General features: G+C 47.1%; 1 protein-coding gene across 1 annotated transcript in view; it reads right to left on the reverse strand.

Annotated features, from left to right (window-relative positions):
* Grik4 (glutamate ionotropic receptor kainate type subunit 4) overlaps nt 1–27,024 on the reverse strand; it is a 288,631-nt gene that overhangs the window by 26,149 nt on the left and 235,458 nt on the right. The window contains exons 12-13 of the mRNA XM_038322435.1: nt 17,170–17,283; nt 1,805–1,914 (exon numbers count right to left, since the gene is read on the reverse strand). Coding sequence (XP_038178363.1) covers nt 1,805–1,914; nt 17,170–17,283 — 224 coding nt within the window. The remainder of the gene's footprint in view (nt 1–1,804; nt 1,915–17,169; nt 17,284–27,024) is intronic.

Below are 27,024 nucleotides of genomic sequence, written 5' to 3' on the forward strand. Positions count from 1 at the left end.
TGCAAATCACTGTCTTAGAGCACAATAGCCCAGGTTTGTATAGCACACAAATATGCAGTCCTATGATTAGCCCTGTAATACCTTTTCTATTTTCATTCTTTGAGATAGGTTCTCACTCTAGCCCAGGCTGGCCTACAACTCAATTATGTAGCTCAGGTTAGCCTCAAACACATGACAGTCCTTTTGCCTCAGCCTCTTACCATGATAGATTAACACATTTGCTTGTGTTATTGTTTTTGCTAATGCCAGATTTGGGACAGTGGGTGGGTGTGGCGACCACAGAGGAGGGTGCAGCTTTAGGTGAGTCAGGCTTGTGCGTTTATACATCAACAAAGCCCTAGGACCCTTTTCAGAGCCTTTGAGGCGACTTGCAAGTTGTGCAGACTCTAGGAGAACCAACTGTCCACACACACACACACAGGCTCAGCCACAGGGGGCCAAAGAGAAGCTCGGAGCAGCGCAGCCTGGATCTCGCAGCAGTTTCCTAAACACCGCAGCAGACAGCACTGCGAAGTGGAGAGCGGAAGTGTCAGACAGAATGCGAGCTCCCGGCGCCTCGCCAGCTGTCGCTGACAACAGATACTTGACAGTGGCAATGCCTGTGGGGCCAAGCGGGGTGGGTGGCAGACAAGGAGCAAACTCCGTGTCTTTGAAGACTACTAGGTGGTTGCGAAGGCCATTTGCTACTGTTGGGATGGATCTTGTGGGTCCTGGGTGAGTTTCTTGGTTTTGTCTTTGATCACCACGAGAAGAGGCACACTGGGGACCCAGGAGCCTCAGTACACTTCCGTTACCTCTCCTAAGTGGAAAGAGCATGGGTTTCCCAGTGCATAAAGGGAACACAACCTTGGGGAGTCTGCCTCATAGAAACAGAGTGTGGGCCAAGGGAGACAAAGAGAAGTTGCTTGCAACAAGGTCTCTGTCAGGTTTCTAGTCTGAGCTGTTTCTCCGTTCCCGCACACCAGTCTGCTACGGTGAACTGAAGTTGAGCAGGTGGTAGGGACTTGAGTGGGTGGGAGGTGGACTGTCCTGAAGTCCAAGCTACTTTAGCTCAGGGGGGGGAAACCCTCTATGTATATTTTTGGGAATTTACAGCCTAGGGACACCCTAGAGTTCCATATGGCTAGAAACAGTACCTGGCTTCTGGGGACAAGGGAAAGCTAATTCTCCCTAACCCCGATCCCAACCATCTCTCCCAACCCAATACTGCACACAAATGCTCCCTCTGGATGCCTGCTACCCTCTGTGGTTCTTGTTTCAACGAGACAGCTGTGTTTTCAGAAGCAGAGCTAGCCTCTGCAGAGGCAACATTCTCCCTGGCCTGTGTCACTGCGGCCTCTGGTCCCCCCTTTCCTCACTCCCTCTGTCTGGATTTGCCCGCTCCATTTCTTGTCTTTCAGCACTTTATGGCAGATCCTGGCAAGGATAGATGCCAGGGTAGCCAAATGCACTGTGCTTAATTAGAATAATCTTCCTGTCACCCCCTCGCTCTCCTCTCTTTCCCAAGGCTCCTACCCAAACTGGGGGGTTGGCGAGGAGGATGCAGGAGGCCAGAATATAGACACAAATCCAGACGAGCAAACCTGTCTGCACTGTGCATGGTAAGGGACACACGCATGGACAGATGGATGGGTAGTGTGAGGTTGACAGCTGGGCAGAGAGCATTTCAGGCCCCCAGTCCCTCTCTGGGCTCTGTTTGGCACCAAAGTCTTCTAAATTATCCTCTCCTCCTCCCACCCCCGCCCCATGCAGTTCCCAGAGTGGACACGAGGTGGCGGTGTGAGGACAGTAAAGGGAAGAGTACCGAGCCACCAGGAAGAGGACACAGCTGACAGCCAGATAAGCCAGAAGCATGAAGAGCCAGACTCCTGGAGAAAAGGGGTCCAGAAAGGAGAAATAACCCGGTCTGCGTCCCTGGAAATGGAAACGGAAACAAGATTCACTATACACAGTCAGTCAAAATGGCACTGGACAGGGCAGGGCATGAGCATTGGTCTGGCCCAACACTCTTTTGTTTCTTCGGACTCCAGGCGATTCTAAAGACACCAGGGATGAAGGTGGAGCAGGGGCTATCCTTGAACACCGGATCTCACTGATGAAACTAAAGAGCAATGTGGGTGTGTCTCTTCCTGGGATGAGGGGGGCTTCGTACTGAACAAACCTGCCAGCTTTTAACGGCTGTGCCCCAATAATACACTGTCTTGTATTCTTGGGGTGGTAAGGATGAGCTGAGGAGCTGTTACTGCACCAGCGCCTGGCTTTAGCATGTCACCTTAACGTCTGTATCTTTTCTCCCGAGACTGCTAACGCAGCAGGCTCCCTTGGCTTTCTGCTCTGCACAGTGTTCTCACGGGCAGCGGGAACTCGAGTACAAATTTTGACACAGTCCTGCGGGTTCATTTAACGAGTGAAGAACTCAAAGCCCAGGAGATGCACCCCAAGTCACACGGTGGTAAATGGAAGACTTGGAGACGCGTCCTCTGACTCAAAGTCGCCGTCCCATCGTCCCCGTATACCACGTATACTACTCCAGAGATTGGAGCCAGGAGGAGAACTAGATGCCAAGTTCCCACCATGTCTCACAGGAAAGCAGACCAGAACGTGAAAGACAGTGTCACGGTGTCTGCTGCGTTTTCAGCTGTGTGCCCTGGGCAACTCCCTGACTCTTCCAGCTCCTCAGCTGGAGCTGGGCCAGATCAAACCCACTCCCCAAAGGCCCATGAACCACACGAAGCCACAGGCTCGCTTCATTGCCCTATAGGTTCTCATTCTCCACTAGCTGTCAGTATCAAAGGACGAACAGATTTCACATACACATCTACCTTCCTAGCTTTCTAAAGGAAATGAACGCCCTAGAGCAGTGCTTCTCAGCCTATGTGTCATGACCCTTCTGTGTACTGACCCTCTTTCATAGGGATCACCTGAGACCACCAGAAAACACAGATATTTACATTACAATTCACGACAGCAGCAAAATTACAGTTATGAAGTAGCAATGAAAATAATTTTACACTGGGGTCACTGCCACAAGGGAACTGTATTAAAGGGTCGCAGCGTTAGGAAGGTCGAGAACCGCTGCTCCAAATGATCTGATAGCTCCGGGAGCTGAGTAGTGGCGGCTGCTGCCAATGAAGTGCACTCTCACCAACCCTGTTCCCAGGTCAGCTTTGCTTCTTCTATTGACTACAAAGCCACTGTCTAAAGGCCATTCACAAGAGAGATGCTGTGATTTTATGATCTCGGCAATCAAGGAAGTCTGTGGATGGAACTAGAAGTCAGCATTACCTTCAGCCGTTCGATGAAAAGTCCTGGCTTCACACTTAAGAGTGTATCAGTCAGAATGCCAGCGACTAGCTGCATCCAGCATCCAGGTGTGTCATATTTACCGGGCAGGGGTCCCAGGAAAACAAATGAAAACCACCTATGCCAATACTGACTCAACCAGTCTCAGTGGGCACTAGTCACAGGACCTGAGCAGCTCCCAGTAACAGTGTCTGTCCCCACAGCCTTCCGTGTGGCAGCCAGAGAGGCGGTTGTGAGTGATTCCATGGGGCCTGCATAGCCCTATTCCCTGATGACACCAGCTTTTCTGGGTGACTTCCCATTCCCTTCCAGAGAACCAGGAGGGACAGCCTCAATTCCCCAAGGAAGAATATTCCTTTTCCCTGGGGAACTACGTCTCAGAGGGGATACAGAGGGGATGGTAATGGCTCACCACCTACCAGCACACAAATGCTGATATACACACTTGATCAGGCCGATTGGGGAAATGAGCCAGTGACTGAGGGAAGGGAACAACAGGAGGAAGACAGGATAAAGACCAGAGCATGTGAGAGTGTTCGGTCCCATCATGACATAAATCCTCTTACAAGAAACAAGGGTTCCTGGGCAGCGGAGTCTGGGTCCCTGCTTGCTCATTCTAGTGACTGTCTCATTCCCCGCCCGAGCAGCCAGTGGCAGACACAGAAAGACACAGGGCGTGAAGACATCACACGGATGATGAAGGACTCAAAGGGGACCAGCCTGCCTATGCTTTTACTGCAGCAATCACTAGCTCAGTCCACACTAGGAGTCCCTCTTGATTCCAGACTGCCTCTGGATAAACGTATGTGAATTCTATGGGACATGTCAGGATGGTGTCGCTCTGTGTCTTTCAACAGAGAGACAGCCAGGTGAGGGGGAAAAATCTTTTATTGCTGCTTTCTGAAACCCTGTCAGATGCTCCGTGTTAGAAATCTATACCTGATTCTATCACAAGGAGCGATCCTGAGGAAGGCGGCAGCACTATTTAGAGCTGCCATATTTGGTTAGGGGCGATAAGAAATGATGCAGGGCCATGAGAAAAACGGCCGGAGACTCGGGTTGTAAGGCGAGGGATATCACGCAAACAAGAAACAAGATGTAAACATGGCCTCACCAGAAAGCTCTCAGTCACACTAGCAAGGCAACACCTGATTCCACCAAGTGATTGACTGACACCAACCAGAAAAGCAAGGCCCGGGCCATCATTTGAGACCTGGGTCTGGGTTTAGACTGAGCCACACCGCTGAAATGGCAGCAAAAGAAGGATGTCCCTTGCAAGATTCCAAATGCCAACTGCTTCCCCTGTGCGCATGTGTGAGATTGCTTCCTTCCCAAGGAACACCCTAGCTACTGGAACTTGGAACAAATCGTGGTCACACACCATAGGCGTTTCTTCTGACTATTAGCTTTTCCTAAACCCAAAGATGTGTGATGGTGACAACCCTTCTTCCGGAAACACTTGATACCTTGCTGTGTTCTCTTGATTTCACTACCCCATTTTCCACGCTGACAGATGGAATAGCTGAGACCCAGGGAAGCTAAGAGCCTCACTCAAATCACTGGTGATGGCTTCAATTTCCCTGGTACTCACTCATCAAGCTGTGCCACGGGCATGCCATACAACTCCACTCTCAAGGCAGCTGTACTAAGTCTTGCTCAACTCTTTAATTTTTGCAGCTTGCTCCAATAAACTCCCTAATTAATCCCAGGCTTTCTACCCAATGCCAAGAGAATCCCGATTTACTCGATCCTACTGCCCATTTAAAATACTCATAAATGTTATTTATCTACTCCCATCATCATTTCTTGTGACTGTTGTTTTATAGGCATTTGTATTGATTTATACAATCAATATAACTGCTGACTGCAGGTGAGGCTGGTTTCTTTTGGTGAATGCATCCATTCTGAATGTAGGTAAATGGTGCTTTATGTATCCATCTCTCTATATATAGACATAAACATAGATCTATGTCTCAGAGGTCAAGGACAGGTCACGTCCTACTGATGGAACTGAAAATGAGAAGCAGATGTCTTAGCTTTTGGCCAATGCTTCAAACTAAGTTTGCATGCTTGTTGCTCTTTGGTGATGAGAAAGCCCTAAAAGACTGGTCACCAACTATCCCACGGTCCTGGTTTGTGAAGGTTCTTTGAATTGTATCATGGCAATGGATCTTCCCATATGAAATAGGTCAATTTTCTGAATTTTGAAATGTATGCCCTGGCAAAGCATGCATAGGTAGCCTGTATATGATGGTTCTGTTGATCTTGTCCATATTGGGTTTCATGATCTAAGTTGATGAGGATGACTGACCAAGTCTCTTCCTCAAGAGGACACCAGATTTCATTACAGATGGTTGGTTGTGAGCCACTGCGTGGTTGCTGGGAATTGAACTCAGGATTTTTGGAAAAGGAGGCAGTGCTCCTAACTGCTGAGTCATTTATTTTTAAACATCTGTTAATTTACTAAGAGTTCTATGTGTTAGAAAATGATATTATAGAAAGAAACCAATCTCAATTCCAAAATCTGGAGCCAAATGCAGGGGACACCAGAGCCTGCTGATGCAGGATGAGAGGTAAACAGAAGTGCCAACTCTGGAGCCAGAGCGCCAGGGTTTACGCTGGTGTTCTAGCTAGTCAGAAGCTCAACAATGCTGGGCAAGAAGCTAAACATCTGGGTTTCTGCTTACTCCTTAGAACTTGGAAGTGACAATAAATTTGTCTTTGTGGGGTTGTCTTGAGGGCTGAAGATATGGTAAGGAGCGTGTGTGTGTGTGTGTGTGTGTGTGTGTGTGTGTGTGTGTGTTCCCACATACACTTCTCTCTATCTAATGGCAGACAGGAATGAAAGGAAGGATAGTGTATGACAGAGGAGGGGACTTCCTTTTACACTAATACCTTCCCCTTCCCCTAGTAGAGCAGAAATACTACTTTCTGGTCCATGAGGACACAGGATGAAGATGTTTGAGATAAAGATGTTTGAGAGAAAATAACCTCAGCTACTTTTCCTAATTCTTCAAGTTCCTGAGGGTTATAACACATGAATCAGAAGGGCTCTCCAGGGAAGCAGCTATGGCAGCCCTCAGCCTTCATCCTGAAAGGAGGCATCTTAGAAACCAGGGGTTCTATTTGTTGTTGTAGTTGCTTTGTTTTGCTAACTGAGACAAGCAGCCTAAGCTGGACTTGAACTCACAGTGTTGCTTAGGCTGACTTCAAACTTAAGACCCTCTGGTCTCTGCCTCTTGAGTGCTGGGATCCCAGCCATGTGTCATTATGCCTGGAAAATCCTGAGAACTCTGTTCCACTTCAGCTTTCCCAAAGGAGTGTCCTGAAGAATGAAGCCGACACGTGGCAGCTGCTCTTGGATTTGTGGAAGGGCAGTGTGCCCCGCCACCATTTCCATACACATCACACCAGTGACAACAACTCTCCTCCTTCCCCGTGTCCCGTCCTTCCAACATGTCACCGACAAGGGGTTGTCACGTCTCTGTACTTTTCGAGTGTCTACGGAACTAAATGCCAGCTTACAGAGCCATTTCTTGTTAGACAGCCAACTGCCAGGAATGGTCAGTGATCAGTAAAACATCCTCTAGATTTGAGAAGGGAAGGAAGTTACTCAGCCTGGGAGAGGCAGAGGAAGTTACATGATTGCAAAAGTTCACATGGTTGATCTGTAATATGTGTCTTCCTAGTTTAGTTTAGTGTGTACTCTACCTTTGAGCCCAGGAGGAAAAAGTCAGCAAGCATGCAGCACCTCCCTTCCACACAAAACACCTTGAACGTTGGTTGTTGATGCATCCCACACTCTAGTATATCTATTCTTACGTTGCTTCTTGGAAACTTCACTGCCTTGGGGACACCCAAGTTCCCATCCTAGCATTAACCTTGACTCACTGAGTGGTCAGTCCTAGGCAAGCCACTCACCATCTCTAGGTGTCTTTTTTTGTCTTCCATAAAAGCAAAGCCCCATGATCCACATGAAGGATGAATGCGACCATTAGTAAAACAGTGCTGATATGCCACCTGAGCTGCTTGAGGGAGCGGCACTCAATATCTATCCAATGCCTAGATGGTTATCTCTCCAGGGGCCCATGTTTCTATTGATGGGCTATGCTCTCAAGTTACTTAGCTATAAAGACTTGGACATAATTCATTTTTTGACCTCTGGAGAACAAAATATTAAGCTACAAGTGACTCACTAACTGGCTTAGCACTCTCTTCCATGTTCCTGGACAGCCTTTCTGAGATGAAATGGACCATCCTAAAAAATAGATAACACACCCAGCAAATGCCAGGCATTAGCTTGTAGTTGGCATTCATTTTCTCTCTCGCTTTTGAATCACTGTCTGTCTTAGTTACTGTTCTATTGCTGTGAAGAGACAGCACAATCAAGGGAACTCTTATTTAAAAAAAGCATTTCGCTGGGGACTTGAATACAGCTTCAAAGTCCATGTTGGTGAGGAGCACGGTGGCATTTGGTAAGCCATAGTGCTGGAACAATAGCTAGGAGCGCTTTATAGCCTGATCCATAAGTGGCAGAGGCAGAAAGAGAGAGAGAGAGAGAGAGAGAGAGAGAGAGAGAGAGAGAGAGAGAGAGAGAGAGAGAGAGAGAGAGAGAGAGAGAGAGAGACTATACCTGTTGTGGGCTTTTGAAACCTAAAGGTTCACCTCTAGTGACACATCCCCTCCAACAAGGCCACAGCCACTAATCCTTTGCAAACAGTTCTACTCTCTGAGGACCCAAGCATTTAAACATCATCTGATTACTTCTCTCTCTCTCTCTCTCTCTCTCTCTCTCTCTCTCTCTATATATATATATATATATATATATATATATATATATATATATGTAACAGACCATGGAACTTTCCTATTTGTTCATGTAAGGTGGAAGCCAGCAGGAGAGAGGGAATGGTCACATGTTCTAGGGCATCTCAGGCACTAGGGCTGGCTGGAGACCTTCTGTGTCATTGTGGATTTCACAGATAGGAAAAGACTTTAAACAATCCTCTAATTAATGCATTTCCTTGACAGTGGGAGGAATATCCATACTATAGTGTGAGACAAGTAATTGGAAGTATTTGGAACCTGGAGACTGGAAACCTGGCTTTAGTGTCTGCTACAGCACTCACGACCAGGCTTCCCGGCTTCTACCTCCTGCTCCATGCAGTAAGCATCACCCCACCTATTCCCTGGCCCTGCTGCGCTCCACCCGAGCCTGTGCGGAAGTGTTTCATAAACCAAGAGCTGTGCATCAACATGCTACATCTTAGACATCAATCCAAGCTCCCCGAAGAAGCCAACATGAAATTACTTAAATGAGATTTACCCATTTGGGGGTTAAATGGGCCAAATGTTGAATCCCAGGTTGGGTTCTGGCACATTCCAATAATACCTAGCTACACCAGATAGGGAGTGCTCAAGGAATACACACTTACTTTAATATTAGTCTAAGCAAAAGCATCATGAGGCAAATCGTTGCAGCAGGAGGAAACAGATAGAGAGCCACAAGATATACTCTGTCAAATATGGTTTTCTTCCCCAGGCTTTTCTCTCTTCTATTCACACATAGTTGGGAACTCACAGTGCACAGGAATACCTTAAAACTCTTGAAAACACAATCCCCTTGGAGAGAGACTGCTAGACTAAACATTGAACTTCTCATTAAAAAGAAATGAGCTAATTTGCCAGGGGACTCACAAGCCTTTAACTCCATCCGGATCCTATCGCTTGACTACCATCTTCGAAGCATCAGGGCCACCTCAGATTCTAACAGCCCAGCCATGCTTTCGTGGCTTTAGCATCACATCTGGTCCCGGGCAAGGGTCCTGACACTTTTCTTAGGCGGATGAGGTGATGGCGACAGTGATGGTGACTCTCCATCAGCAACTGGGCTGGATTTGGAATCCTCCTAGGAAACACACCTCTGCAGATGCTGGTGAAGACCTTTCTAGAGAAGTTTAGCTGAGGGGAAAGCCCTACCCTGAATGTGGGCAGCACTAGCTCATGGGCTGGAGTCTTAGACTTCATGAAAGCCAAAACAAAAGGAAGGCTACCAGTGGGTCTCTCTGCTTCCTGTCTGTGGGGCAATGCGAGGGAGGGCCTCGCATTTCTGCCGGCAGGCCCTCCCTGCTGTTACGGACTGTACTCCCAAACCATAATCCAGAAGAAGCCTGTCTTTCCATCCTTAGTTGCTTTGTCAGGAACTCGGTCGCAGAAGGAGGAAAAGCAACTAATACAGATGCTGTGTTGTGCGTAGGGTGTGCGGACACTGGGGGAGAGAACAATAAATTCAGATGGCAGGTACGGCTCTGCCTGGGTGGTTGATGCATCTGGGCTGCATGAAATGTATCTGCCTTTACTTCGTTTCTATTCTTAAGGCCAACTGGGATTTTAAAAACAGAAATAGAAATAAGTCTAGTAGGTTATGCATTCTTTTGTCTGGCATACTGAACCTCCCTAGCACACACTGGGGTTTCGGGGGCTCAGTGTTTGTCCTCCTGAGAAGATGGTGCTCACTGACCCCAGGGTCACTGGATATGGCCTTCATTCTTCCCTCTCTCCCTCCTGTTTTTCTTTTCATGACTATCAAGTACTACTATGTGTTTAGAACAATCACCATTTTAGAAATCAAAAGTCATATCCTAAAATTCTAGTCTGGCAAACCCAGAAGCTTTCCTTTAATGTGCTCCGTACTGGGGTCTGATTAAGAAGAGACGGGAAAGAATACCTGAAGGCAACATGAAAGTCTATAATAGATGGCGGCAGCTGAGAGGAAGAGAGGAGGAGGGTAGAGGAGACCGTCTGACACTCGTGCTGGATCTAGAAGAGTAGTGATGGTTTGGTTCGGTGGTTGAGGCCGGGACAAGTGTGAGCCTAGATAAGGAGGTGAGGAGACTATTGTAACAGTCGACCATGCTAGGAAGCAGATATGATTAAATTAGTAAAACAATCAAGCAAGCGACTCTCCGGCTGTAGCATGAGGGCTGGAATGCAGTGAGGGGCATTCCCCTGCATTTGCTACACACAATAGTGACCACTTGCTTGTACATGCAGCAGGCAGGGCGCTAAGAGTGTTGCACATGTGTTCTCATTTAATCTACGCAACAACTCATTTCTACAGAGGAAGACACCGAGGTGTGTGTGTGTGTGTGTGTGTGTGTGTGTGTGTGTGTGTGTGTAGGCAGCTATTAACTGTCGGCCTCAGCATGAGCTGCAGGCAACCAGGCTTGAGTGCCCGATTTTCAGCATCACTTCTTAGGGAATGCCGATGCTGATCGCCGTCCTTGGCTGGGGGCAGTATGAGAATAAGAGACACTTTCCCACCCACTGAGAAGAAGCTAAGCCATGGTTGTGACAGCAGCTGAGGTTAGAGAGAAGCAGAAGAGATGGAGGTTACTGGAGTTTAAGAACTGTTTAGGGGCAAGCAGAGAGGGTCATCTCAAGTCACTGAATAGAGGCGCTATTATCTGAGATGGGACAGAAGAAGAGGAACCAGTTTGCTGAATCAGACTATTCCAATACAGTCTCCAAATATCCCAGAAGAGCAGACCCTCTGGGCAGGCTTCCGAAGTGTTCTTCTCTGCCAGGAAGTTCTTCCTTAAACCCAACTGAAGTCCATTCTAGTGAAAGGCAGGCCTTTCTTGTCCTGGACAGTTTGTGATGCTGCTTGGATCATCTATTAGCCATCCAGGTGAAGGAGAGTAGCCATGTGTGAGATATATGGGTTGGAGATAAGGGGAGTCCAGGGCAAGAGTGGCATTATCTAGGGAATAATGCAAGGATGTGGGGAGGGGACGTAGACAGAGGTTTTCATCAAGGTGATGGAGAGGTCCCAGAAACTTCGGAGCCAATAGTGACTTGGGTGCTAGGAATGAAGAGTTTTAAGGGCTTCAGTGTGCCAACAGTAAACTTGCCAAAGCCAGACTCCTTGGCTGGGTTGTCAATTAGCAAGGTATCCTCTTATTCCGGTCTTAGAGATAGCTGAACAGAAACAGATTGTGCTGTGTTATTAGGAATAAGGTAAATATCCCATAATCGATATTTAATAACCTATATTCAAAACAATTGGAAAAGTGTTGGAAATTCACAAATCGTTTCTGATAATCTTAAGCTTCAGAAACATGCTATCTGCAACTTATTATTCTGTAGGCTGTGTGTGTGTATGTGTGATGTGTGCTCACTGTGTGTGTGTGTAGCATGTGGTTTAATGTGTGTGTGAATATGTATGTGTAATGTGTGTGTTTGTGTATGTGTAATGTGTGTGCAGTGTGCATGTGTAGCGTGTGGTGTAATGTGTGTATATTGTGTATGAATATGTATGTGTAATGTGTGTATGTGTGCATAGTGTGTGAATATGTATATGTAATGTGTGTATGTGTGTGTAGTATGTGTGTGTGAATATGTATGTGCAATGTGTGTGTAATGTGTGTGTATAATGTGTAGTGTGTGTATACATGGAGGCCAGATGTTGCTGTTGGGTGCTTACTTTAATCACACTGCACTTTGCTTTGGGGCTAGAGTCTCTCATTGGCCCTGGAGCTCGTTGTGTCAACTAGACCAGCTAGCTAATGCACCCACGGTCTACCCGTTTCCACCTCCACGGCGCTGGGATTAAGATGCTGTCCAGCCACTGTTCTATTGCTGTGAAGAGACACTCAAAGCCCAGTGACACACATATTCCAACAAGGACACAGCACCTAATCTTTCTCAAACAGTACCACTCCCTGGTCACTAAGCATTCAAATATACGAGACTTTCGGGAGCATTCTTATTCAAAGCCCCAGAGATGACACCATTGCACCTATTTTTTTACATGGGTTTGGGGGATCCGAACTCAGGCCCTAAGGCTTACACTACAAGCACTGTACTCACTGAGCCATTTTGCCCACTCTCTGGAAGCTTTTGTAATTGTGCTTAACAGGGATTACACTATACAATGGATACATGTAATGAGGCATTACATGATAGCCCATGGATACATACAAATTTAATGCTTTTGTATTAAAAATAAACAAATGAATAACAACAATTCTTGATTAGGCCTTTGTGCTGAGTTAATTACTTCTACTTTCACACATGCAGATTTGATTGCTGCCAGATGCTCACCTTTTGGTAACAATTACTCATTAGTCAGGTGACCTTATAAACATGAGAAAGAAGAGATTTTAGGTCCTTATAGATAACAAATGAGAACAGACTAGCCATATTTTTGTTCAAAGATAACCATCAATCAGAGAAAATTCACAAATCAGTAAACACCAATTATTTATCTTTAATCTCGCTCCATTGGTACTTTCCTTGTGGAGACAAGGCTTCCCTGTGCAGGCTTATATGGGGTTCTGGGAACAGACTCCGCCTGCACAGCCCTCATACAGCTGTGCTCACTGCACACACACGCTTACCAGGTCTCCTCCGCTTCAGCCAATTCAGGAATGTTCTTTCACCCCTCGAGTTTCTGGTACTTTCTAAGCATAGTGCCTCACACAGAATGCACTTGGTAAATATTTGTTGAATAAATGCATAAACTGTCAGGTCTGCTCAGTGTAAGTTGTTCATGCCAGAACTTATTTTTCACTGCGTTCAGCCCCAATAAAAATTAGTTCTGAACAGCTGGGTAGCACACTGGTCCCTCGCCATGGGGCTAGAGAGAGGAGAGATTCTGGCCTAGCAGGGGAGACTGTATTGGTCAGTCAGGCTTCTCCAGGAAAACAGTAATGATGGAAGATACAGGCATATCCATACTTATATATTTCTATAGCCATATTATATCATATGATATCTATCTGTCTGTCTGTCTGCCTATCATCTATCAATTTTCTATATATCTTTGTGGTGGTTTGAATAGGAATGCCCCCCATGGGCTCATATATTTAAATGCTTGGCCATTAGGGAGTGGTGCTACTTGACAGGGATTAGGAGTTGTGGTCTTGTTGGAGTAGGTGTGGTCTTGTTGGAGTAGGTGAGACTTTGTTGGAGTAGGTGTGGTCTTGTTGGGGGAAATGTGTCACTAGGGGTGGGCTTTGGGGTTTCAAATGCTCAAACCAGGTTCAGTGTCTCACTCTCTTTCTGCTGCCTGCTGGTCCAGATATAGAACTCTCGGCTCCATCCTATCTATCTATCTATCTATCTATCTATCTATCTATCTATCTATCTACCTACATCTATATATATGAATGTATCTATTTATCTACCTATTATCTATCATTTATCTATCTATGGATTGCTCTATCAATCTACCTATTCATTCAACTGCCTATCTACTATACATACACACACAGAGAGAGAGAGAGAGAGAGAGAGAGAGAGAGAGAGAGAGAGAGAGAGAGAGAGAGAGAGAGAGAGAGAGACAGAGAGAGAGAGAAAGAGAGAGAGAGAGACTCTTGTATTTAACTATGTAACTGTAGAAGTTTGTAAGTCCAAAAGATCAACAGGCTAGAATCTTAGGCAGATCTCTGCTCTGGTCTGGAGCAGAATCCCTTCTTTAGAAAGCCCCTCCTTGCTCTTGTAGCACTAAACTAATTAAGAGAGCCTCACTTACATTCTTGCCGTTGACCCATGTCACTCTCAAAGCATGTTGAAGTCCTAACTCCCATGACTTGTATGTATGATTGTGCAACCTTATTTGAAAAATAGAGTCCTTGTCAATGCTATGGAGAGTTAAGATAAAATTGTACTGGATTCAGATGAGGCCTGTCCCAGTGATGAACATCCTTATAAAAGGGGGAAGTTGGACAAAGGCACACAGGGTGAGGCTGGATGGATTTAAAGGCAAAGGTCGGAGTACCAGAGAACTCTGGTTGATTAATTACAGTCACCACAGCTCCAAATACCTTTCCGGAAACACCTGGACTGATAGTGAACCACATCATATGCAGAAGCTGTAGCCTTGCAAGTTGGCACACAAAACTTAATGTCCCAGGAGGTAATTCATGAGACAAACACAGCCATAGGTTTCTGAGGTAGGTATAATAAATACTTGGTTGACAGTCTCATTTAGGAAGCCCACAGGGCTGATAACTAGGGTGCAGTGCTGCACAGAGTTACTGCTCAATATTGCAGTTCCCCACGCTGGACAGGTCAAGCGTGAGTACCAGAGGGTGCAAACACCTGGGGTTGGGTGCTTCTAGTCGTAGGGCTGCCGATAGGTCAGCAGGTTACCACCAGGGTTCTAGTTTCCTTAGCATTGATTGGGAAATCAGGGCCACAGCCTGACTATGTTTCTATAGCTTGCCAGAGCAGGTAGTACGAAAAAAAGCTGTTGTTTCTCCCTTCCTTTGGGAAGCCCTTTGGGGGCTCTAGAGAGAGGAGAGAGGAAGCTGGAGACATGAGACTTGCTGGAAGTCAAGAACCCCACCCTGCAATGCCTTTCTCTGAGATAGCTTCATGTGCGAGTTTGGTCTCCTGCTCTGTATGATGAGATGTTAGTACCCACCTGCTTTCCCTTGGAGAACAATCCAGAGGACCCAATGAGAAAGAGAGAGTACAGTCTACAGGACAAGTCACCAAAGCCCACACAGGCTGGTTATACAAAGGCTGAAATCAGATCTTGCTCTTTGGCTTTCTAACATGTGATTAGCATGTGTGAGCTATTAGCATGTGCCCTTGACCTACTTTTAAAACTGATCATACTCATGTCCTCATTCCTAAAATTAGCACAGCACAACCGTGTTAGCTTTCCAGGATAGCCGAGACAAAGTCCACAACCAGGATATTTAAAATAACAGGAATGTGTCGTCTCCCAGTTATTTTGAGGACGGAAGGCCCAATGATGCCACAGCAGTGTCTAGCTCTTTCAGAGGCCCCCAGGAGAGGGTTCGCATTTCTCCTAACTTGTGTGGTTGCTGGAGATCACTGATGCCTGTTGGCATGGAGATGCCTGCAGTTTCTGTGCTTGATTCCACATGGTTTTCTCCCCTGTGCATCTGTGTCCAAATTGCCTGCTCCCTTTAAATAAATTGTTTTTGAGACAAGATCTCACTATGTAAATTTGACTGGCCTGGAGTTTGCTAGGTAGAGAGGACCAGGCTTGAACTCGCAGAGGTTTCTGCCTCTCCCACTGCTGGAATGAAAACATGAAGCACTTCATCCAGTCAAACCCTCCTCTTTTTGCAAGGATGCTGGCTAGTCATTGGACAAGGACCTATCTGAATCCAGAATGACTTTCCCTTACCTCTTTATAACCCCAGCAAGAACTCTTTTTCCCAATGAGGTCATGTGCATGGGTCTCTGGAATTAGGACTTCAACATGTACTTTGAAGAGGACGCAATTCAATAGCAACCTAGAGCGCACCACACAGCTAAACCACAAGTATCTGGAATGTAGAGACTCTCAGTAAACAGAAACTTTCATCAAAACAGGACAAGGAAGGACATGGGGTCAGAGTGTCACAGCCTCCTTACTCCACAAGGCACAGTGTCACCAACTGTAACAAACTCCTCGCTGCCCCTGAGTCTGTCAGTAGAGCTTAACATTTGACTCTAATCTCTTCTAGATGCTCTAGCCATCTTTCCCAACCATGTAGCCCAGGAGAAAACAGTGCAACTCTGATAAGTCAAGCCTTCTGGATGGGCTCCACAACACAGTGATTTCTGTCCTATAGGAACCCGGCCACAGCTTCAAATGCAGGCCCTCCTTGATTCCCAGGGGCATTCAGATTTGCATATAGGGCGGATATGCCCACTGGCGAACTGTTGTTTTTTCTTTCAAAGACAGTGTCTCTGTAAGCCAGGCTGGAGTTGCAAAAACACACCGGGTCTCCTCTGCAGAGAGCCAAACTCGGAGAGAGTGTGGGCGGCCTCTGGTTGGCTCTCCTGCTAGACTTTATCTTAGCTCTCCTTAGCATTGGAAAGGACTGTTTCCAAGAAAGGCTGCATGTTCAGATCCTGGGGCTTCGGACTTCATCGTGTATTTTATAGGGACCTAATTCACTCCCGAACTAGAATCCACCTCACAGTTATCTGGTAGTGTCTGGGACACAGAGGTACTCAATAAATGAAAGCCATTGTCATCGAGCCTCGTGATGTCAGGTTACATCCTGGAGCATGTGTGACAGTTAAATTATGGCCACTGAAAGGGACTAGAATACAGGGGAAGGCTATGACAGCTGTACACCTGGAGGTAGTTTCGATGAAGGAGGAGAGGAAGAATCTTCCGGCCTAATAATGTGAGCAAGGAAGTTTCCATTATTGGCTGGCCCCAGAGTGATGATCCATTTGATTGATGACACACAACCAGAGTGACTCCTGCTCTTTCCACCAGGCAAGACATTCAGATGGCATGTCCATCTCTGGCTGACTACTGGTGTGTTCCTATGTATTCATTTTGATGCTATCATAGCCAGAAAAAAAATCCTTTAAAAAATAAAAGCAAACAAACAAGGAATGTAGGTAGCCAGTAGTACTGGCAGGAATAGATCTCTGAAAAACAAGAACCAAGAAACATCACCGAAAAGCAAGAGAGGACGAAGCCTGCAGCCCCACAGTCTTATAATGCCCAGAGGGAACAAAGTGAACCCTGGAGGCAGAGGAGCCATGAGCTTGCTGGTGCGCTTATCTAAGGTTTGGTCCCTGTGTCCTGGAAGGGCGAGACTGAGGCCAATCACTGACATCCTGTGTCTCAAGTGGCCCTCCCAGCCATCCCTATTTAGAGACAGAAGCCATCTTTGCTGGAAAGCTCCCAAGTGCGAATTTCCCATTTCTCCTGTTTGTAAGATCCTGCAGCTGATGGAGGAAAAAATAGCCCAGTGCATTTGCATTTAAGTCTCGAAATCCAAATATTTCTGTGAGTCATTCATTATTACCATATAACTCGGTGTTTGCATGCAAATAACTTTAATGGCATAAATGCTTATAAAATAAGTCTCTTACCATATGAACTCGGTAAAGAATACTAATTCCCAGCGTCATGAATGGCTTCGAGAAATCAATCACTTTCTCACGTTCAGCTGTGATGGTGAGGCCTGCCACAGCCAGATCAGCTTTCTGAAAGGACACAGAGACAGACTATCAGAGGAGGTAGGACAGAGGGGACCAGCGACCACAGGCTGTGCCTGCTGAGGAGATGTTATTCTGGTCAGGATTCTTGGCTCAGTCCAGACCTAAACCATCACTCTCAGAAGGACCCAGATTGAAGCCGTGACTCATGTCTAATTACTTTTAGACCCCTCAGACTACAAAGGTAATTTACAAACAAGAGGGACCACAGTCAGGCCACGCAGAATCAATTTCCAAACATTCCAGGAGAGGAGACCTTCTCGGCAAGCTTTCTCAGTGTTCCTCTCTGTCAGAAATTCTTCCTTGGATCTAATTTAAATCCATTCTGTTGAAAAGACGTCTTTTCCTGTTGTCTACAACCCAATACCTGGGGCTGTGAGAAAGCCCAGAGACAGGACTCAGTTCTAGCCCACCCTCTGCCTAACTAAAGAATGGATCAAGCTTGCCTAGAATTCCACAGCCTCATCCACAAAGCAAGGACATACAGGGAAGAGAGTATTCTGTTCATCACAGCAATTCTCTAACATAATGCTCAAAACATAGCGTATGGGGTCACTTATATCTACCTGTAGTACCTGCAGCGTTCAGTCGACCAATTAAAATGTGAACTCCTGAGTCTCGTTCTAGACCCCAGGGTCAGATTCTTTGTGGTCTTACATAAGATTCTATATTTATAGCAAGTGACAATAATCTATATTTTAATATTTAAGAGTGAATAGTTAAGAGCTATGTTCAACACACAGGTAATATATTTATATTTCATATATTTCCTCAAAAGCAGGAAGAAAAGTGAGTGTCCACAAATCCATTTGTCCTGAGTGGGTGTGGGCACACAGAGTATGCATGTGTGTGCACACGCACTCAACGACTGCCATACAATTGCAAGAAAGTAGGATGCTGTTATGCTTTGGATGTGAGAACATGGGCTCCCGTGTTTGAACATATGGCCTCTGCTGGTTTAGGGAGGTTAAAGAACATTTTGGAACCTCTGGGGACTAGACCGAAGACAAGGCCAGAATGGTGGAGTTTTGAGGTTAGAGTTTGGCAGCCTGGGGACATTCTTTCTCTCACCTTCTGAATCACAGAGACACAAGGGAAAGTCACGCTGCAACAATCGTGCAGCCATGGACAGAGGCGCCTTCTACCATGCTTTCCTCTCCATGATAAATTGTTTCCTCCGAACCGTGAACCAAAATGAACCTCTGCTTTTGCAGGTTGCTGCTGGGGGGGGAGGGGGTGGTTGCAGCAATGAGGATCGTACCTCACACAGATGCTGATGGGACTCGTGCTTGGGAAGGGTAAATCTATCATCAAGTTTCACTTTCAGCAGTTTCGTGCCAGTCTTCCATTCTCAATTCATGCCCCAGCCCAGGTTAGCAAACTTAGACCCTAATCAAGTAGAACCACCCTTCAGAGAAACTGGAGTGCAGATGAGAGGGGATTTTAATGAAGAAGGGGAGATGTGAGTGGCTCATTCCCTGTTTCTGCGAGAGTGTTGATGACTGCTACCCAGTGAATCAGCCCTTGGGTGACAGAGTGGGGTTTGATTAGAAGATTGTCAGCATCTTCATTTCGGGGACTCTTTAGCGGCTTTTTCTTGGGCCTTTCAGCCCCTCAGCCCCTCAGTGACAGTGGCACGGGCTTGAATTCAGCTTGTGAGCTGAATGCAAAGCCAGGAAGGCAGCCTCAAAGGCCTGCAGGTGCAAGGCTATGCCTGAGGGCATGGTGTTCTGTAGAGCAGGAGCACGGACCTGCCTGAGAGCCAGGCACGGGAGGGGCAAGAGTTCAAACAATCAGAGTGAAGGAACTGAAGTGAGCGTGAAGACAGGGCACTGGGGAGACCGCTCAGCCAACAAAGTGCTTCTCTGCAAGTGTGGGGATCTGAGTGTACCCTGTACCCATGCTTAAAAATCTGGTGCTGGTGGTGCACGCTTGTGATCCCAGTGTACCTGCAGCCATGCCCTGGCATGTATCTGGGGCTCACTACCTGGACGGCATAGCCTAACTGGTAAGTTCCAAACTTGTAGACGTAAGTCACAAAACAATCCCACACCAGTTTGGAATTATGATTAATAAAAGGGTTATTTATTAAAGGGGAAAACTTACAGATCACTGTCCTAGACTAATTAGAGACCCTGCCCCAGAATATCAAGGTGAATAGTTCACAAGAAATAATACTTAAAGTTGACTTCTACACACACACACACACACACACACACACACACACACACACACATGCATGCGCGTGCGCACATGCACACACAGGAAGATTGACTGGAGCTGGGCAAGTGGCTCAGCAGTAAGAGTGTTTGCTGTTCTGTGCAAGCATGAGGACATCGGTTTAAATCCACAGGACCCACACAGGAAGCCAGGCATTCTTATGACCCTAACATTGATAGGGGTGGAGACATATGAATTCCGGGAGCTCAATGCACCCAAATAGTAAGCTTCCTGTTCAGAGAGAGGGAATAAGGGCAGAATGATAGAAGAAGATGACAGTGTCCTCTTTTGGCCCTTCACATGTGCACACACTATCACATGAAGCTGCATACTCATGAATACACATACACACATGTATGGGCACTTGCATACATGCGTATGCACACACAAACACACACACACACCACTAATTAAACCTTTTAAAAAGACTACGATGGCAAAACGAGCAAGGGGTAAACTCAGCCTCTGTTCCTTTCTCTGGTGATTTCTTTTTTCAGAACTCCAAATCGACTGCCCAGTGAAAATTGCGACCACCCCAGATTTCCTTTGTCCACACTCAGCTTTTCTCTAAAGGGGGCAAACTTTGAACGCTAATTTGGAAATCATTCTGCAAGTTTATCCATGTTGGCCAACAAAGACATTATGAATGCCAGAACAATCCATATGTCCATATGGGCAGAGAACTGGAAATGGGCTACATCCCTCCTTCCTCCACCTGTGGAGGTGGAGACAGCATGCCCCGGCACAGCCAGGCTGTTTCCGTAGCATTACAAACTTCTCCAAATTGGACCACACATAGAAAACTGCCTCTGGCTGGCAAAGCTGATTCCATGCTCTTGCCCTCTCTTTCCTTTCTCCCAGGCTGGAAGAGGTTGGGGGCAGGGAAACTGAAGAGGCAGTCGCAAGCTACAGAAACCGGCAAGAGGCTTGGTGGCAGCTGTTTTTTATATTTAATTGACTCGGTATAGAAGAGTAATTATCTACCTTGGCTTCAGCGCACCCCGGGGTGCCAGCTGTGATCACGTGGGATCAGATTATTCCAAAAGATGTGTGTTCATTTTCTTTTACCTTAGTTAAAAAGACATTATGCTATAAAGCAGCCTTCAGACGAGGAGATAATGTGCCATGAAGACACACTAACAAGCAAGGGGGTTGGGACCGCACCAGCGCAACAATGGCTAGCGCGGGAGGCTGAGGGGAACACAGGCACATGGCAGCCGGTCTGAGGCCTTATGGTGGGGCAGAAGGCTATGCTCTCCATGGGAGAGAGCAGTGGATGGGAAATCTGACGATCTGAATCTTGTCACAGCTGGACCCCAACCTCCTCGTTTTTGTTTGACAGGAACGGGCTCCTTAACTATGAAGGGAAAGGGTTCAGTCAGGGAGCTCCCTGGCTTGCCAGCCATCAGTCCCAGGTGTTTCTGCCTTGCTCGAGATCATGTGACTTTTTAAAAAATGTCTCCCATTCTGCCCTAAAAGGTGATGAAAGCTCGAAATGGTGAGGAATGGATGAGGGTAAGAAGCTGAAGGCGGAACCTGCTCCCCAGGCTGGGCAGCAACTGCAGGGACCTTGCATCTGGGGAGGTCAGGGAGGAAACTGTGGGGCTCAGGCATGAACTTGACATCCTAGGGCTGGTAAAGCAGACCAGGCCAAGAGTTGGGCTGAGATCAGAGACAAGAGAACACACGTCTGCTGTGTGGTGGAGGTAACACACACATATGGCTGTTTAAACGTATTCCCCCTGAGCGCCAGGCCCCACTCCTTTGCTTAGTTATGATTGAAAGAGTTCTTTGAAGGCCTTTGTATGCTGCCTCTGAGGGATGCCCCCCCCCCTTTTATCTCCTGAATGTTGGTAGAATTTACAAGGCTGGGCCAGGCAGGAGCTGGCCTGGAGGTGACTTCCAAAACATACCCCGCTTTGCCTCATCGGAAGTTAACGGGGATCATGCAGTGGCCACATTGCTATCAAAGCCCAAAGCCTACAGACTGGCCCATACTTCTCTGGAGATCTGGCCCTGGGCTGGGAGGAAAAGCATGCTCACAGTAGGGATTGGGTCTGCTCAGATTGCCTGAGCCCATGGTCTCCCCTGAGGTTCCCTGAGAATGATGAGGACATTCATTGGTAGCCATCCAGCCTGCCCACCCCCCAAGTGGACAAAGTTTGCACAGTTACCTTGGCTGCCATTTTAAGATAGCCACTGCCCTCTCTACTTTGGGAAAAAAAAATCTCTGTTGCACCCAGCAGGGTCTCCTAGTGTTCTGGCTTGCCTCCTCCTATGGTTTTCCCTGAATGAGGGAACAGTCAGCAGGCTGCCCCTAACTCTCACTGCTGACTAGCCCGTGTTCTCCCAACAAATTTTCTGACTATGAAATGGTTCAGTGTCTGCCTAAGGAGACAACGTGAGCCAAGAGAGATGGTTGCATGGAGGAGCCCTGGACAAACTGTAGGGACTGCGGTATCTTATCAATGTGTGGGGGCTGACAGCCTTCCGTGGGGGGCAGACCTGTCTGGACTCAGTCAACTCTCTTGCCGTGTGACCTTGGACAGCCTTTTCACTTCTCTTGGCCTCAGTGTGCTCGTCTGTCAAGGAGGGTAATGAAGCCCAGCTTCTGCAGTAGCGGGAGGGTGAGCTGGTAAGTTACAAGCACGGCCTGGTCCACTTCTGCTGTTGGGGTGGTAGTGGTGGTGTAGCTGCCGCTGAACTTGATGGTCAGCATTGTCTCAAAGGGCCTTCTGGAAACACATGGCGTTTCCTTCCAAAGTCCATGGTGAGTGCCAGGCATGCTAGTAGGCCCCTGGCTACTCAGCCCCTCAGGTCTTTTCCAAATGACTTTGTGCTTTTTCTGTACAGTTGGGGACCCTCCCAGGCCTCACATCATCACCCCATTCTCTGGAAACCTCTGGGAGAAACAAATGCCAGTCGGCAAACAGGCATTCCCCAAATCCTCTGTGACCTCTCGGGAAGAGTAGATTGTGTGCGCTGCCCCCAGCACCTTACGAATCCTCTCAACTCCACTGTGCTGCCTATGACCAGCTTCTAGAACGTTCTTCCCTCTTACCATTTTACAAAGCCTCAGCTTCTGCCCCGAGGAAGCTATCTGCCCCTGCACCTCAGCTCCCCATGCCTCTTTGAGCCCAGCCTGCACCTGCTTCTCATGCAGACTGCCTTTCTTTCCTGGCGGTCCTTCACTCAACTCTCTAATTGCCTCACTTATCTCTGGAAGGCTCTGAAAGTGCTGCCCAGAATAAGATGGTGCTGAGCATCCCAGAAGTCCTCACTCTGGGGTAGATTACCTCTGAAGAGCACAAAGAGTTCCAATCAAGGCCCGGCTGAGGCTCTGAAGAGGGGCTGGCATTCTTTGTGACATCCACAAGGGAACGGACTTTGAAGCCAGTCCTCTCTTCCCCCTGCTGTGACCATAAGCCTGTGTCACTGGCACCACACTGAACTGGGCTCACGTTCATCTCTGCGACCATAGGAAGTCCTCATGGCTTCCCCGTGCCTACTTCTCACTTTAACATGAGATAACAATGGCCAATCTGGGGACATTAAGAAGCTAAGAGAGATTGTACACCCTGTGCATGAAACACAGTGCCTAGCATATGCTATGGGCTTAACAAATGATCATTAACAATACTTTTCTAGAAAGATTCATCTTTATATCTGCAAGTAGGTACACATCAGGTCCTAAGGACAGCGAGGACAGTTCAGGGGCAGGTGGAGAACCCCTAAACACAGTCTATGCTCAAGCCCTTTCTTGCTGACCGTGGAACCAGGTTGATTTCTGGCAAATGGCTGATATACGAGGGACTTTTATTTTTTCAGGAGGCCCCATGCTGGACTCTGGCCTGATTGATACATGTGTCTGTTATCAGGCCAGGGGACTTGAAGGCCCAGTTTCCCCACTAGAGGGCGGACATCCTTTCCTAACCCGCCCATAATCAGGAGCCCCTTAACACCAGGGCAGCATTAACAGGGAACCCAAGCACGACATTGGCTGAAGCAATTGTCAGCAGGGTGCTAATTACACTCCTGGAAGGGACAGAGTAGGCAGGCCTGGGCTGATCCGGAGGCCAGCCACAGGTCCTGCTCTGTGGATAAGCCGAGCTCCCCAAGTCTCTTCCTCTGCAGCTCAGGCAGGTACATTGATAAAGTGTCTCAACCTGATCCAGATGAGAATCACACACTTCTGACTTTCGATTGATTTACCTGTTACACGCCTTTCTCCTTCCACCCCCATCTATGTAGATGCCCAGGGAACTGGAGTCTCAGAGCAGGGAGGCAAGGACTCTGAAGGAGTCAGGGACTCATGCCCCCTGCTGCCTCTTCTGTGCCTGGGGATGTAATCACTTAAACTCCATAGTGACACACATGTGCTGTCCTCCTGCGTGCATGATCAGACTGGCTGCCCACTCCATCTACCAGTGGTGGTCAGAGAGAATGCCTAGCAGTCACATGGCACCTGTAAAATGTTTGGTGTCATTGCCTACTAGATAGACAAGGTGCTTCCTTTCTTTCAGAATCAATCAAGGATAAGGGAATATAATTGGGTCCAGTTTTGGTCACTTGTATAGGCGTGCACAAACACACACACACACACACATACACACACACACACACAAACACACACACACAGTGTCCAGTTTGGTGCCTGTACAGGTATTTTCCCTCCACCCCCAAGCCTGTCCTCCTGAGCCTCTGCTCAGAAAAAGCCCTGGCAGCTCTTGCAAGCCTGTTTATTGGGCTTCGCATGTCACAGTGATAGCCAGAGGCACATTAGCATTCGTGGGGAGGGGGTGGCAATGTCATCTCTAGGTCTAAGTCATCCCTGGTGCTATTTCTTGAGGTGACAGTCTATTCTCAGTGTTGGATGAATTCCCTGAGAGTTAAATTAAAATCTCCATGAAATATTTACTTGGCTGGGCACAGGGCTCTGTTACTGGCCTGAGAGGACAGATCTGAAGAAAGATTGTGAGCTGTGGGGAGAAGGGACTAGCTCATCATTTGAGGGTGAAGCCATAGGGCACAGAGGTCTGGGCCGGGTCAGGAGGCTGAGAAAACAGTGTTAACTTTTGATGTCTCCCTACAGAGTTCTGTTCAGTAAACCCCTGCCCTCTGTGGTCAGATAGACATATGCCTGAACCAAAGCTCTGCCATTGCTTTGCACTCTGCCTCAGACTACACGTCTGCTTCCTCTGAACACATACACACACACACACACACACACACACACACACTATCTCTAATATGAGGTACATGTGTGCATGTGCATTTATGTGTGTGAGTGTGGGCATATGAGTGTCATGGCAAGTGTGTGGAGGGCAGAGGACAAGCTTGCCTTCCAAATTGTGAGACAGGTGTAGTGATGAGGTGTGGGCAGGCCTGCTTTTCATCCTGCCCGGCTCCTGGCCACCTGGCTAGTTTATGCCCCGAAATAACAACACACAAACTGTATTCTTTTAAACACTGCCTGGCCCATTATTTCTAGCCTCTTATTGTCTAATTCTCACATCTTGCTTTAACCCATTTCTAATAATCTGTGTAATACCACAAATGGTGTCTTACTGGGAAAGATTCAGCATGTCTGACCTGGTGGCTGGCTTCATCACATCTGTCTCCCTGAGGAGAGGCATGGGGCAGTCTGCCCCAGAGAGGAGAGGCGGGGCAACTGTCTGAGCCATCTACCTCACTTCCTTTTTCCTGTTCTATCTACTCCACCTATCTAAATTTTGCCCTATCGAAAAGCCAAGGCAGTTTGTTTATTAGCCAATGAGAATCCTCCATCATCTCCCCCTTTTCTGTTTAAACAAAAGAGAAAGGCTTTAACATTAACATAGTAAAAATGCATATAACAAAACAGTTTTCAAGCAAGAATTATAGTTACAATATTTATATCTACTTTATCTTTTATCACAACTAAGGAAAACTATAACTATCTATCCATTCTTCAACTCCATCAAAGACTCTAGAAGGACATAATATTACCTAGGTGAACAAGAAGTAAGCTACTTCCAAAATGATGGAGGATTCTCATTGGCTAATAAACAAACTGCCTTGGCTTTTTGCTAGGGCAAGATTTAGATAGGTGGAGTAGACAGAACAGGAAAAAGGAAGTGAGGTAGATGGCTCAGACATTGCCCCACCTCTCCTCTCTGGGACAGACTGCCGTGCCTCTCCTCAGGGAGACAGATGCGATGAAGCCAGCCACCAGGTCAGACATGCTGAATCTTTCCCGGTAAGATACCACTTTGTGGTGTTACACAGGTTATTAGATATAGGTTAGTCAAGATGTGAGTAATAGGCTGAAACTAATGGGTCAGGCAGTGTTTAAAAGAATACAGTTTGTGTGTTCTTATTTTGGGGCTTAAGCTAGCCAGGCGGCCTGGAGCCTGGCGGCAGGCTCCTCACTACAGACAGGGTCTCTGTGCTGCTTAGATTTTACCAAGCTGACATAAGCCTAGACAGACCTGAGTAGAGGGAACATCAGGTATTTCCTCCTTTAGATTGACCTATGGCAGTCTCGAATCTTAATTAATATTGTAAGAGAGCCCAGTCCACTGTAGTGGTATCATCCCTTGGCAGGTGGTTCTGGGCTGTAACATGAAAGTTAGCTGGACAAAAACCAGGAAGTGAGCCATTGAGTAGAGTTCCTTCTTGGCCTCTGCTTCAGTTCCTGCCGCTAGGCTCCTGCTTTGAGTTCCTGCTCTGATTTCCCCCAGCGCTGGATTGTAACCTGGGAGTGGTAAGTGCACATAAACTCTTCCCTCCTCAGATTGCTTCTCTGTCATGGTGTTTATCATGGAAGCAGGAAAAGTTAACCAGAAAGGTCTCTTTGTTATTCAATGCTATGGGTGCTGGGCTAGCTGGCCTTCAGGCTTCCAGGATTCTCCTGTCTTTGCCTCCCATGCCAACATAGGAATGCTGGGGTAACAGATACATCCTAGCATGGCTGACTTTATGTGGATCTTAGAGGGTCACGCTCAGGTCCTCAGGCTTGCATGGCAAGCAATTTACCACTGTACAGCCATCTCTGGATGCCCACTGAACAGGCCATTTCCAGCCCTTTGGACTAATTACCCCGTTTCTTATTCTTTGTATGAGAACCATGATCTAAAATGTCCTTGATAGTTATCAAGCCACCTGATGCTCATGAAGAATGAGCTTTTCAGGAGGCAAGGGATCCCTGTGTGTCATCTACAATCTTGGTCGTGTCTACAGACATGCCTAGCCTATGATCAACACTAAGGAAGTACTTGCTGAATGGCTGTGATCACGGTACAGATGGGTGGACGCCTGAAGGAAGAGTCTAAGCACTGAGTTTCTCACCTCAGCTCTCAGTGAGGGCAACGTAAACATAGAGATTCTGAAGAACCTTTAGAGCCAGCGCAACTAGATCCTGGCCATCTAATCATATGCCAGTTACTTGAAATCTCCGTGCCTCAGTTTCCCCATGTGGAAACCAGGAACAGAGATATTATATATTCTATAAATATATTGTAAAGGTTA

The sequence above is a fragment of the Arvicola amphibius genome, chromosome 3 (genome assembly GCF_903992535.2).
Source record: "Arvicola amphibius chromosome 3, mArvAmp1.2, whole genome shotgun sequence".
NCBI lineage: Eukaryota > Metazoa > Chordata > Mammalia > Rodentia > Cricetidae > Arvicola > Arvicola amphibius.